The 12,775-nt window shown below is 43.9% G+C and overlaps 1 protein-coding gene and 1 long non-coding RNA gene across 6 annotated transcripts in view; one reads left to right on the forward strand and one right to left on the reverse strand.

The window, feature by feature from the left end:
- Positions 1 to 5,490, reverse strand: part of LOC122431673 — a 9,389-nt gene extending 3,899 nt beyond the window's left edge. Inside the window, exons 1-2 of the long non-coding RNA XR_006266591.1 lie at positions 5,411 to 5,490; positions 349 to 562 (exon numbers count right to left, since the gene is read on the reverse strand). This is a non-coding gene — a long non-coding RNA (uncharacterized LOC122431673). The remainder of the gene's footprint in view (positions 1 to 348; positions 563 to 5,410) is intronic.
- FSD1L (fibronectin type III and SPRY domain containing 1 like) overlaps positions 4,838 to 12,775 on the forward strand; it is a 67,292-nt gene continuing 59,354 nt past the window's right edge. For all 5 annotated transcript variants that reach the window (XM_043452953.1, XM_043452951.1, XM_043452954.1 and 2 more), the window contains exon 1: positions 4,838 to 5,024. In XM_043452953.1, coding sequence (XP_043308888.1) covers positions 5,010 to 5,024 — 15 coding nt within the window. In that variant the 5' untranslated portion in view covers positions 4,838 to 5,009. The remainder of the gene's footprint in view (positions 5,025 to 12,775) is intronic.

Below are 12,775 nucleotides of genomic sequence, written 5' to 3' on the forward strand. Positions count from 1 at the left end.
GTTCAGAAAGATGTTAAAGGCTATCTCTGCCAGTTGTCTTTTCAGTGCCTTATCCCTCTAGGACAGCTCTGGCAAGCAAATGCCCAGCCTCTGCGTGAATACCTCCACTGCTGGGGACCTCCCTAACAAACAAAAATCCATCCCAGTTCTGTATGGCTCTGTTAGAAAACTGAACTTTTGGTTGAGCGGAAATCTATCTTCTTGTAGCTTCCACCAAACTGGGTCTAATTCTATCTGTCAGAAGCTAGAGAACAAGCCAGCTTTCTCTTAAACACAATAGCCCTAGAGAGATTTGAAGTAAATGAAACTGTCCTCCCTGAGTTTTCCTTCTCCAGGCTAAATACTCACCGGTGCTTGAATTGTGTCTCTTCTCACATGATCTCCAGGCCCGTCATCAGATTTGTGTCTGCTGATTGCTTCCCACATTGCGTACAGCTCTCCAAGGATGGAGCTAGACCACTCCACAGAGCACCAGCTCACGTCAGAACAGAACCATCCTTTCCCCGCTATGAAAGCTTCTAGGATCAGAAACCATACTCTTGAGTCCCAAGGGGTTCCAGGGCTTTTGGGTGAATTTATTTTTGGTTAGAAGAGGGCAGCCAAAAAAAAAAAAAAAAAGAATGAGTTAGATGTCTGTGGTTGGGAAGAGATGATAAAAGCTAATTTTTTTTTGAATGCTTATTACGTACCAGACACTGTGCTTAAAACTTAACAGGAATTTTCTCATTCAATCGATTCAACCACTCTTATTGGTGGTACTGTTATGATGACCATTTCACAGCTGAAGAAACTGAGGCTTAGAGAAGCTCAGGATTTTCCCAGGCTATGTGGTGTATGCCAAGACTCAGGCCAGATATTAACAGGGAGAAATGGGTAAAGATTTGGCTTCAACAAAAAGCAGCATCTGGCCAGTGATTATGCTTCAGAAAAGGTATGACCCTGAAAAGTGGTTAGGGGTGAGCACAGAACTTCTAAGGGCCCAGAGATCGAGAGGGAGAAAGCCACACCAGAGTGATACAAAAGGATATGATGTACAGGGGAGTAATAACAGTAACAGCTATCATTTACTAAATGTGTACAAAGTCAGGCATTTTGCATACATAATCTCCTCTAATCCTCACAACAGCCCTATCTAGGAGTTACTATCATTACGATCGCTATGTTACAGAAGAGGAAAATGAGGCTTATTGAGGTTAAATGACTCACCAAAGACTACAGAGCTGGTAAGTGGCACTGTGAGGATTAAAGTTCAGACAGCTGACTCCAGGGTGATGCCCTGTACTGACTCTCAAAGGGAAAGCCTGTTGGCAAGAAACTTAAGGGAAAACATTTTCTCTCCCAAGAGATGGGGGATCCCAAAACTTACAAGGGAACTCAGGGCTGCTGGCAAGGCCTGACAAGATAGAATAGGTGTTCTGGAAGAGACAATTTTGCCAGACACTTTAAATCAGTAGTGCCAATACTGAGGCTATCCTAAATTGATATTTAGTCAGAAAGGTGGTCCTGGAGGCCCGGGAACCTCATTCAGATGAATATCCATGACCAGATACACTATCTCAGAATCAGAAACCCAAGTGTTGAAAAGTCATCTGGTTTTGTGCTTTTGTAGTTCCCTTTTTCCAAAAATACAATTTGTTTTCACTCAGTTTAATGGTGACCAAACTTTAGTGTGCATCGAACTCACCCAGAGGGCTTGCTAAAACACTAAATACTGGACCTCAGCCCCTGGAGATTCTGATTTAGTAGGTCTAGGGATGAAGCCTGAGAATCTGTATTACTAACAAGTTACCAGGTAGTGCTGATTTAGCTGGTCTGGAGATTACACTTAAGAACAAGGGCTTTGGTTTATTAGAAAAGCTACTTTTGAAATTATCTAAACTGACTTGGCTGTGAAGAGGCAAAGAACTTGCCCACAGGCCAGAAGCAGCGGGAGGGGGTCGGGGTGCAGACAGTGCCCAGCTAGGTGAGTGAGTGCTCTATGGGCTGCGGAAGACAGAAGTCACGGCTAGAAGAGACTAGCTGTTTACAGATGAGGATGATGGAGAAGCAGAAGGCCTGGGAAGCTGGGCAGGGGAGCCAGACTGGCCAGGGACAGAGATCTGACGAGGGCAGAAGTCAAATGGGGTAGCAGTCTTGTCAAAAGCTGCAGGCTCTTGGCAGGGCTGCAGGGAAAGAACTAGAGGAGCGGGGAGGCATGGGGCCAGGAGTGAGCTCCTGGGATATGGCCTGGGACAGAGTCTGGCGATCACATGTCAGCTGTGGCTCATGGTCTCTAAAGCCTCCCCCTGTGGTTAAGCCCATCAGACCCAGAGTACCCAGAAGTTGCTCTCTGACAATAGTGAGCTGAAGTTCTTGCAGCAAGAGAACTAGGACAGTGCTAAATGCTATTTCTTCTTTCCTTAGCGGTGGGTCCCATGGTGCAGGCAGAGTCAGGGCTGGGGAGCTCACAGTCTGGTGGTTTGACCTCTGATGTTCTTCAGTCTCTAGGCTTCATTTCTCCCTCTGGGAAACTGACTCACTGCAGCACATGCGCACTGCGGAGACTGGGCTGCATCACTGCGGCAGTGTGCTAGCTGCTGGGTGGCTGGCTGTTCTCATCTCTCCTCATGGAACCGGGCAGCTCGGACAGCAGGCTCTTTTCCTTTGGTACCAAGAGGAGCAGCATCTCTGCAAGGCTGCAGGCAACTGCTTTCAGATACAGGAGCAAAACTGCACATGGGCCCTCTCTGGACCCTGGCCTTCAAAAACAACCCGCTTAGCCTGAACTGGTTCTTTTCATCCCATTTCTTGTATGTGTCTGTCCATTTAAAAAAGAATTTAGCGAATGCATACTAGATGGCAGGCCCTGGGCTGGGGATACATACAGATACGGGTAAAAGACATCTCAACTCACAAGTACAGTTGGGGAGATCATCTACAGAGATAATTACAGCCTTGTAGGATAAATGTTATTTCTGAAACATAGAGCTCATGCCCTCTTAGGACCTTTGTATTTGCTGTTTCTTCTATCTAGAATACTCTTCTCCAGATGTTTGTATGCTTATTCTTTCACTCACTTCACTCATGTCACTCCTGAGAGAGGCCTTCCCTGACCCTCCTACTGAAAATGGAGCCCACACAATTCTATTTACCCTATGTAATTTTTCTCTGTGAAAATTTAACCTCCTCATATATATATATGTGTGTGTGTGTGTGTGTGTGTGTGTGTATAGATGTATTTTTTTATATTTGTATATAAATTGCCGCAGTTCAGTTCAGTCGCTCAGTCATATCCAACTCTTTGCGACCCCATGAATCACAGCACGCCAGGCCTCCCTGTTCATCACAAACTCCCGGAGTTTACTCAAACTCATGTCCATCAGGTTGGTGATGCCAGCCAGCCATCTCATCCTCTGTCACCCCCTTCTCCTCCTGCCCCCAATCCCTCCCAGCATCAGGGTCTTTTCAAATGAGTCAACTCTTCGCATGAGGTGGCCAAAGTATTGGAATTTCAGTTTCAGCATCAGTCCTTCCAATGAACACCCAGGACTGATCTCCTTTAGGATGGACTGGTTGGATCTCCGTGCAGTCCAAGGGACTCTCAAGAGTCTTCTCCAACACTGCAGTTCAAAAGCATCAATTCTTCTGCGCTCAGCTTTCTTTATAGTCCAACTCTCACATCCATACATGACCACTGGAAAAACCATAGCCTTGACTAGACGGACCTTTTTGGCAAAGTAATGTCTCTGCTTTTTAATATGCTGTCTAGGTTGGTCATAACTTTCCTTCCAAGGAGTAAGCATCTTTTAATTTCATGGCTGCAATCACCATCTGCAGTGATTTTGGAGCCCAAAAACAAAGTCTGACACAGTTTCCATTGTTTCCCCCCGACCTATTTCCCATGAAGTGCCTAGTCACTGCTGATTCTCAGCGCGTAGAATTGGGACCTAACAGGTATGCAATATATTTTTTCCTTTTGTTCATTCACCATACGTGGTTGTCCAGTTGAACTTTCCTGAGCCTCTCCAGTCATCAAAATGGAAGATGAGACTTGTCTGCTTGGGGAAGGACATTTTCAAGCCTATCTTCCCACCTTTTCTAGTTTCTACTGTCGTCTTAGTCCAGACGGAACAGGTTCTAGATTCCCACCAATAACCATAAATACTGAACATTAACTACATACTGGGCACTTCCAATACGTAATCTTCACAATGCTTTGCAAAGTCAGCAAGATTTCCCGTGTTTCACCAAAGATCAAACAGGCTCGGGGAGAGTATTCGTTTGCTCAAAGTCAGAGACAGCAAGGTTCCCAGGCGGCTCTCTGGGGAAGGTCTCCCAGGCTTCACAGTTTCTGTCTCCCAAGTTTCTGTCACTTTTCTACAAGGCTTTCCCCATGTTTCCACTACGTCCCCCGCCCTTTCTTTCTCACTGGACGGTTGGGCCTGGCTTGCCCCGGTTGCTTCTCCAAGGCTAGTGTAAGGAGGTGCTTCAGAAGGTTGCAGGGTGGAGAAGGGGCTGATCTGTCTCCAGGGCCACAGCTTTCCTTCCCCCGCTCTCCCCACGGACACGGCTGCTGGACGCCCAGTGGTCCAGTTCAAGGCCTGCGCGCTGGAGGAAAAATGATGGGGGGAAAGAGGGAGGGGCTTCTTCAAACGATCGGCGGGACAGAGGGGTGAGCACCCCTTTCTCTCTGCGGCTCGCTGGGTGCGCAGGATAACCAGGCCCCCTCCCCACCCCGCCGCAGCCCGCCGGGCAGCAGGGCGCGTGCGCAAGGCGCTCCTCGCCCCCTCCCTTCGGCGTGCCGCCCTTTCACCCTGGCAACCGCGGCGCGACTACGGCGCGCGTCTGGCTGGGCGCGGATGGGGCGGGGCCGGGCGGCGCCGGTGCGGGCTGAAGCTGAGGCTCAGGCGGCGGCGGCGGCCCAGCAGAGCCACGGCCGTGGGTAGCGGTCTCGGCCTGTCCGACCTCCCTCCGCCACCTCGCAAAGTTCTTTGACGCGGTTTGGGGTCCAGCGGACGCCGTCCCTGGCCATGGACTCCCAGAAAGTAAGCGGGGGCGGGGGCCGCTGGGTCGCCGAGGCCGGGAGGAGGGTGGGCGGGGCGCCCTGGGCCGGGTGGGCGGTGGGCGCGCGGGGCCGGCCGAGCCGGGCTGGGCTATGGCCGCGGAGGGCGAGGCCGCCAGGCACCCTTCTCTGGAGTAAAGCAGCGCCCGCCGGGGTGCGGGGACCGCGCCCGGTGACCCCGGATAGCCTCTGCCCTGCAATTGGTCCTGGGCCCTGGCTCCCAAGGGGATATCGGGAGCCGCCCCCATTTCCCCCCCATCATTTTCTGCAACGATCTATGCCCCCTGTGATTCTGGTAGCCTTCCCGCGTGCTAGTGAGGGTTTATCCATCCTCAGCAGAAGAGGAAATCAAAGCACCTAGGGGTGTACCTGCTGACGCCGAAGCTGACCCACTCTCCTCCACCCAGTCGTCTCCTATTTTGGCGCAATCTGTGTCTCCTTAGTTCGGGAACCAGGTCTCCTTAGTATCCACCTCCCCCTCCCCCCTCCATCCCCCCCACACCCGCCTTTTGCACCGCTCCCCACCCCCGACCCGCCCTCCTTGGGACTAGTTCCCCGGCACGTCTTACGGTTCATAGTGTTGGTTGAATTGAGAGAATAGACTGATAGTTGTCCAGGGCAGCGGTCCCACCCTCTGGCCAATTCAGTGTTGCTGGTCAGTTCCCTTAATGATTGTTTTGGTATATTTTATACTTTCTGAGCAAGTTAAGGAAAGGGTATAACAGAACTAGCCGTTTCCATTAACCAAAAATATATTTAGAGAACGTAGCCAATGTTATGAATACAATTAGAAGTGAGTTAATACTGAGTCATAATCCCTATATAGAAATCAACCACCATGCTCTCCTTATTAGATTATAGTAATTGAAATAGTACAGTATAGGAAGGAAACACTAGTGTTATTAATAATAACAGGCAAAAACAAGAGCCCATTCTTTTCTATTATTAGATAGGAAGCACTGGAAAGACTTACTAGAACGATGTTTTCTGTAATTTTGCCTGGAATCATCTTGAGGAACACCGTGGGGCATGAGAGAATAGTGTAGTGATGTGTTAAACGTTAACTGTTATAGTATTTAACAAAAATCACATGATTTCATTGTATGTGTTCATCCTGAAACTCAGATATACTGTCTTATTCACGTGACTATTAGACATTTAAAAAAACTAACATTTTGTGTTTTGAATACACATTTAAAATGTCTCTGCCTAAATTTGTAAAACATTTCAAAGCTTATTTAACTTTTAAAGTAAAGGGCATGTGATATCTGAGATTAGTTCAGAGAAAATGGAAGGTCAAAGACTTGGAGTCCAGAGACTGGGATTCTGTGCTCTATATGCAACTTTGTGATACAGAGCAAATCACTTAACTGTGACTAATCTAGTTCTTCATCTATACAGTGGAAATGAGAATATAGAGTTATTGTAAAAACCAGGTAATATAATACTCTATGAATTATGTACTTTAGAGTACAGTGCCTTAAATTTTATAAAGAATAAGTACTAGTCTATGTACTGTAAAATGTGATTTTTAAAAGTATTTTAATGTGGATCATCTGATTTTGCCAGGGCATATATATTCTCTCACTTTAATGAGGACTCAAGAGTTGGAGGTTGTGAGTCCTGCTTGGTCATACTAGTAGCCATCCATAAGGCCAACATTTGAACTTGCTTGCATTGCAGATTTTATTTTGATATTTGGATACCTACTCATATTGTGTTCAGTTTTAGCAGAAGTAGTGAAGAATTAGCTGTTCTTTCTTACTGGTATTAATTTATCTTAGATAACTTAGAGAATCAACTTCTTAGTATTAGAAAAATGTTGAATTTTCATTGGTGGTAGCAAATATTTCTAATAAGCCTTTATTTTGTCTCACAGCTTAAAACAGGCACCGTGTGCTAATGCTTATAACCAATTCAGTGCTCTGAATTTGAGCATCTTTTTTCTCATGAATTACTGCAGAATCAATTATGTACCTCAACTAATAATGAACTAAGCTGAATATTTCTCTTGAAATAAGTCAGGAGTACACCCTTGGCTTGGCTTTTCTTTTCTGTTCTAGAATGTTACAATGAAAGTAACAGCAGAGATGATACCTTAGTCAGCATAAGGAAACACAAGTACCACCAATGGGAAAGGGTGAGGGTGGCTTGAATATATTGCCATTTGTAAGACTTGGGGATTTGAGCTTTAAAATAAGAGGATGGCTTCAGAGTCAGGTCTCCAGTCCTGCAATTTTTGAACTGAATAAGGTTGGGCAGTTTGCAGTTTCTGCATTTTCTGATCTTTACAGTTTACTTACCTCAAAGGGTTATGACTATCGTGTTAGCTTTTAAAAATCTCTTGGTGCCTAGCACACATCAGTACTGTCTGTTAAGTGTTTACTAATCTCATAATCCCAACTTCAAAATAACTTTATCCCTTTGTTGATAATTTCTCTTTTTCTAATCCAATCTAGCCATTTTGTACTTTTTATTTTTATTTTATTATTATTTTTTTTTTTTGCCATTTTGTACTTTTGTCCTTAACTTTAAAGCTTGTTTTCTGTATTTGTGTCTGTAATAAATATTTCAAATGATGGTGCCAAAGAAGTGTTGTTAAATCCTAACTGAAAGAGGATTGGAAGTTCTGACTCATGCAGTCTGACAATAGAGGTTAAGTTAACTGGACAGTCTTACAGAAGCTTGATGATGGCTAGTCAGCAATTGGATTAGCTTGACCAGCTGCTTTTTTGTCTGTGAAAATAACTTGGACTTCAGTGTTGTGTTAGCAACAGATGCTCTGTTTGAGTAGAGGAAGAAAACATAATTGCCTTGGGTATGTAAAGAGTACTGTTGGATACAGAAAGCCACAGTGTTATCTCCTGGAAATAGAGGGATTTTGTTTATATCAAGTTTCTGGGACACTTTTGTGTTATGGATAGGTGGCTTTATTTGATACTCAGACCTTTTGATTATGTCCTTTTAAGTGGTTTTAAGATAAAATCCCAAAGGTTTCTTTACCTGATAAAATGTGTATGTTCAAAGAAACCATTGAAACAAGACATTTGCACCTTTCTGGAACCGTGGTGCTTAGAATTTGGTAGTTTAAGTTAAGTTCTTGCGCAGGAGATCGTTCATATTCATAGGGGTTGCTGTGTCCAAGAAAGGTTCCTGCTGTAGGATTAATAAAGGTGGAGAGGAAAGGGTAGGGATCCCCAAAGCGTAAGTTGTCAATTGTTTGCTTTTCCTCACTTTCCCCCACATACTGTACTTTCTGCCTGGGGGTAGTGACAGGCAAGGTTTGATGTACAAGACTGAGCAAACCTAGACTGGGAAACGGAGTAGGGAGAGTTTTAGATAAAGCACAACAGAGCCTGCAGTCGGTAGCATGTCTGCACTTGGCTTCCGCATCCCAGTTTCTTCCTCTGCCCTGGTATTTGTTATCCTTTGCCTTCATAGTGTACTTCGCAGTTCAGAGACTCACACCATATCCAGATAACCCACTGCCTCATGTTCCAAACTTACTCCTTCTTCTTATTACTGAGCAAAGGAAGTTCAGTTCAGTCGCTCAGTCGTGTCCGGCTCTTTGCGACCCCATGGACTGCAGCACGCCAGGCTTCCCTGTCCATCACCAACTCCCGGAGCTTGCTCAACTCACGTCCATCGAGTTGGTGATGCCATCCAACCATCTCATCCTCTGTCATCCCCTTCTCCTCCTGCCTTCAGTCTTTCCCAGCATCAGGGTCTTTTCAAATGAGTCAGTTCTTCGCATCAGGTGGCCAAAGTATTTGTTGGAGTTTCAGCTTCAGCATCAGTCCTTCCAATGAATATTCAGGATTTATTTCCTTTAGGATTGACTGGATTGTGCTTTAGGATTGACTTTCCTTTAGGATTGAGCAAAGGAAAGAGAAATGAAATTTGAGTATTGTTCTGCATACAGTATTATGTTAGACTGCTTTAAATTCTCATAACAGCTCTTATTCCTATTGCCCAGATATAGAAGATGGAACTCAAGAGAGGTTGAATAACTTGTTGAGAGTCACATAGTTAGCAAGTGGTAGTCTGGTTTCAAACCAGCTCTTTCCTCACAGCCCAAGCTGTTTTTACTAGCACACTCTTGCCTGGCTCCTTTGCCTTTATATGGTCATATGATTAATGTCATTAAAACTTATAATATTAACAGAAATAAACCCCTATAAAGTAGGGTTTTTTGGTTAAGAAACTAGTTAAGTCAAGTAAAAATAGTTGATGGAAAGTATAAAACATGATTTAGATAAAACTCTGGAATTTGGTTTCTCTTGCTGCTGTAAATCATTATTTTCCTATAATATATGTATCTCCACTTTCTCTAGCTCTTTTTATTTTTTGAGGGAAGGTCTTTGCTTTCTAACATAGAGGTGTGAACAGGAAAGTATAACTGGGGTTTTATACACCCCAGTCAAGCACAATGGCAGTCATTCCCATGGACTGAATCAGAGCAATCCGGGATGTACAAGGTATGAGATGCCCTCTTCAAAGAGGTATGCTGACGTACTCATAATCAGTGTTTAAACACAGGTGTCTTCACTTTTTTTTATTGAACTTGACAGTTTTAAAGAACTAGAAATACAGTGAAACTTAAAAAAAAAAAAAACTTTTAAAGACAATGGTTCATTGCAGTGCCTGGTTGAAAGTAAGCAGAATTATTGATGCAACAAACACATATTGACTTCCATAGTAGTAGATATTCCACTCCAACCTAGGGTAGACAGTATTCTGAAGTTAGTGGATTTTTCCCTCCAGCTTTCTTTCTGTATGTTTTATATCCTCAGTTGACACTTCTTCCCAGTCACAAGGTTCTGATAGAATCTGATCTCTGTTATTGATATTCATTGATGATAGGTAATCATATTTTGAACTAACTTATAATAGTGTTAACAGAGCCAGCCTGTGCACTTCTGTTATAAATATAACTAATGCAAGTTGATTAGGGAATTAGGAAGTACAGATAAATGAAAATAAAATAAAAATCACCCATAATCCTGCAACCCAGAGATGACTTCTTTTAACATTTATGTGTGTATTATATTCCGGGGTTTTTTAATATATATTGTTGTTGTTCAGTCACTCAGTTGTGTCCGACTCTTTGCGACCCCATGGACTGCAGCACAGCAGACTTCCCTGTCCTTCACTGTCTCCTGGAGTTTGCTCATACTCATGTCCGTTGACTTGGCGATGCCATCCGACCATCTCATCCTCTGTTGCCCCTTCTCCTGCCCTCAGCCTTTCCCAGCATCAGGGTCTTTTCCAGTGAGTTTGACCACATCAGGTGGACAAAGTATTGGAGCTTCAGCTTCAGTCCTTCCAGTGAGTGAATATTCAGGGTTGGTCTCCTTTAGGATTGACTGGCTTGATCTCTTTGCAGTTCCAAAGGACTCTCAAGCGTCTTCTCCAACACCACAGTTTGGAAGCATCATTCTTCGGCACTCAGCCTCTTTATGGTCTAACTCTCACATCCCTACGTGACTACTGGCAAAACCATAGCTTTGACTCTATGGACCTTTGTCGGCAAAATGATGTCTGCTTTTTAATGCATTGTCTAGGTTTGCTCTAGCTTTTCATCCAAGGAGCAAGTGTCTTTTAATTTCATGGCTGTAGTCACCATCTGCAGTGATTTTGGAGCCCAAGAAAGTAGTCTGTCCCTGTTTCCACTTTTCCCCATTCTATTTGCCGTGAAATGATGGGACCTGATGCCATGATTTTAGTTTTTTGAATGTTGAGTTTTAAGCCAGCATTTTCACTCTTCTCTTTCACCCTCATCAAGATGCTCTTTAGTTCCTCTTCCCTTTCTGCCATTAGAGTGCTATCATCTGTATATCTGAGGTTGTTGATATTTTTCCTGGCAATCTTGAATCTCCCTTGAGGTTCATCCAGCTGGGCATTTCACATGATGTACTCTGCATAGAAGTTAAATAAGCAAGTTGACAATATATATCTTTGACATACTTCTTTCCCATTTTATTTTATTTTTTAAAAATGTATATTTTATTTGTTATTTGGCTGCACTGGATCATAGTTGCTGCAGGCGGACTCTTTTGTTGTGGCATGAAGGCTTAATGGCCCGCAGCATGTGGGGGTCTTAGTTCCCTGACCAGGGATCCAACCTGCATCCCCTGCATTGGAAGGCAGACTCTTAACCACTGGACTACCACGGAAGTCCCACTCCTTTCCCAGTTTTAAACCAGCCCATTTTTCCATGTTCGTCTCTAACTGTTGTTTCTTGACCTGTATATAGGTTTCTCAGGAGACAGGTAAGGTGGACTGGTGTTCCCATCTCTGTAAGAATTTTCCACAGTTTGTTGTGATCCACACAGTCAGAGACTTTAGTGTAGTCAATGAAGCAAGTAGTTTTTTTTTTTTTTTTTTGGAATTCCCTTGCTTTTTTTATGATCCAGAAAATGTTGGCAGTTTGATCTCTGGTTCCTCTGCCTTTTTCTACATCCAGCTTGTACATCTGGAAGTTCTTGGTTCACATACTGCTGAAGCCTAGCTAGAAGGATTTTGAGCATTATCTTGCTAGCATGTGAGATGAGCACAATTTGAGCATTCTTTGGCATTGCCTTTCTTTAGGATTGGGATGAAAACTGATCTATCCCAGTCCTGTGGCCCCTGCTGAGTTTTCCAAATTTGCTGGCATATTGAGTGCAGCACTTTAACAGCATCATCTTTTAGGACTTGAAATAGCTTAGCTGGAATTCCATCACCTCCACTAGCTTTGTTTGTAGTAATGCTTCCTAAGACCCACTTTAGTTCACATTCCAGGATGTCTGGCTCTAGGTGAGTAACCATACCATCGTGGTTATCCAGGTCGTTAAGACCTTTTTTGTATAGTTCTTCTGTGTATTCTTGCCACCTCTTCTTAGTATCTTCTGCTTCTGTTAGGTTCTTGCCATTTCTGTCCTTTCTTGTGCCCATCTTTGCATTAAATGTTCCTTGTTCTTTTGGTATCTCCAGTTTTCTTGAAGAGGTCTCTAGACTTACCCATTCTACTTTTTCCCTTCTATTTCTTTGCATTGTTCACTTAAAGAGGCTTTCTTATTGCTCCTTGCTATTCCCGGGAAGTCTGCATTCAGTTGGTTATATCTTTCCCTTTCTCCTCTGCCTTAAGCTTCTCTTCTTTTCTCAGCTGTTTGTAAGGCCTCCTCAGACATTTTGCCTTTTTGCATTTTTTCTTTGGGGATGGATTTGATCACCTCCTCCTGTACAGTGTTGTGGACCTCCATCCATAGTTCTTCAGGCACTCTGTCTACCAGATCTAATCCCTTGAATCTATTTGTCACCTCCACTGTATAATCATAAGGGAATTGATTAAGGTCATACCTAAATGGCTTAGTTGTTTTCCCTACTTTCTTCAATTTAAGCCTGAATTTTGTAATAAGCAGTTCAAGATCTGAGTCAGTGAGCTCCAGATCTTGTTTTTGCTGACTGTATAGAGCTTCTCCATCTTTGTCTGCAAAGAATATAATCAGTCTGTTTTTGGTATTGACCATCTGGTAATGTCCATTGTGGAGTAGCCTCTTATGTTGTTGGAAGAGGGTGTTTGCTGTGACTAATGCATTCTCTTTGCAAAATTCTATTAGCCTTTGTCCTGCTTCATTTTGTACTCCAAGGCCAAACTTGGCCTGTTACTCCAGATATCTCTTGACTTCCTACTTTTGCATTCCAATCCCCTATGAGAAAAGGTTATCTTGTTTTGGTGTTAGTTCTAGAAGG

Source organism: Cervus canadensis, chromosome 30, assembly GCF_019320065.1.
Source record: "Cervus canadensis isolate Bull #8, Minnesota chromosome 30, ASM1932006v1, whole genome shotgun sequence".
Lineage (NCBI taxonomy): Eukaryota > Metazoa > Chordata > Mammalia > Artiodactyla > Cervidae > Cervus > Cervus canadensis.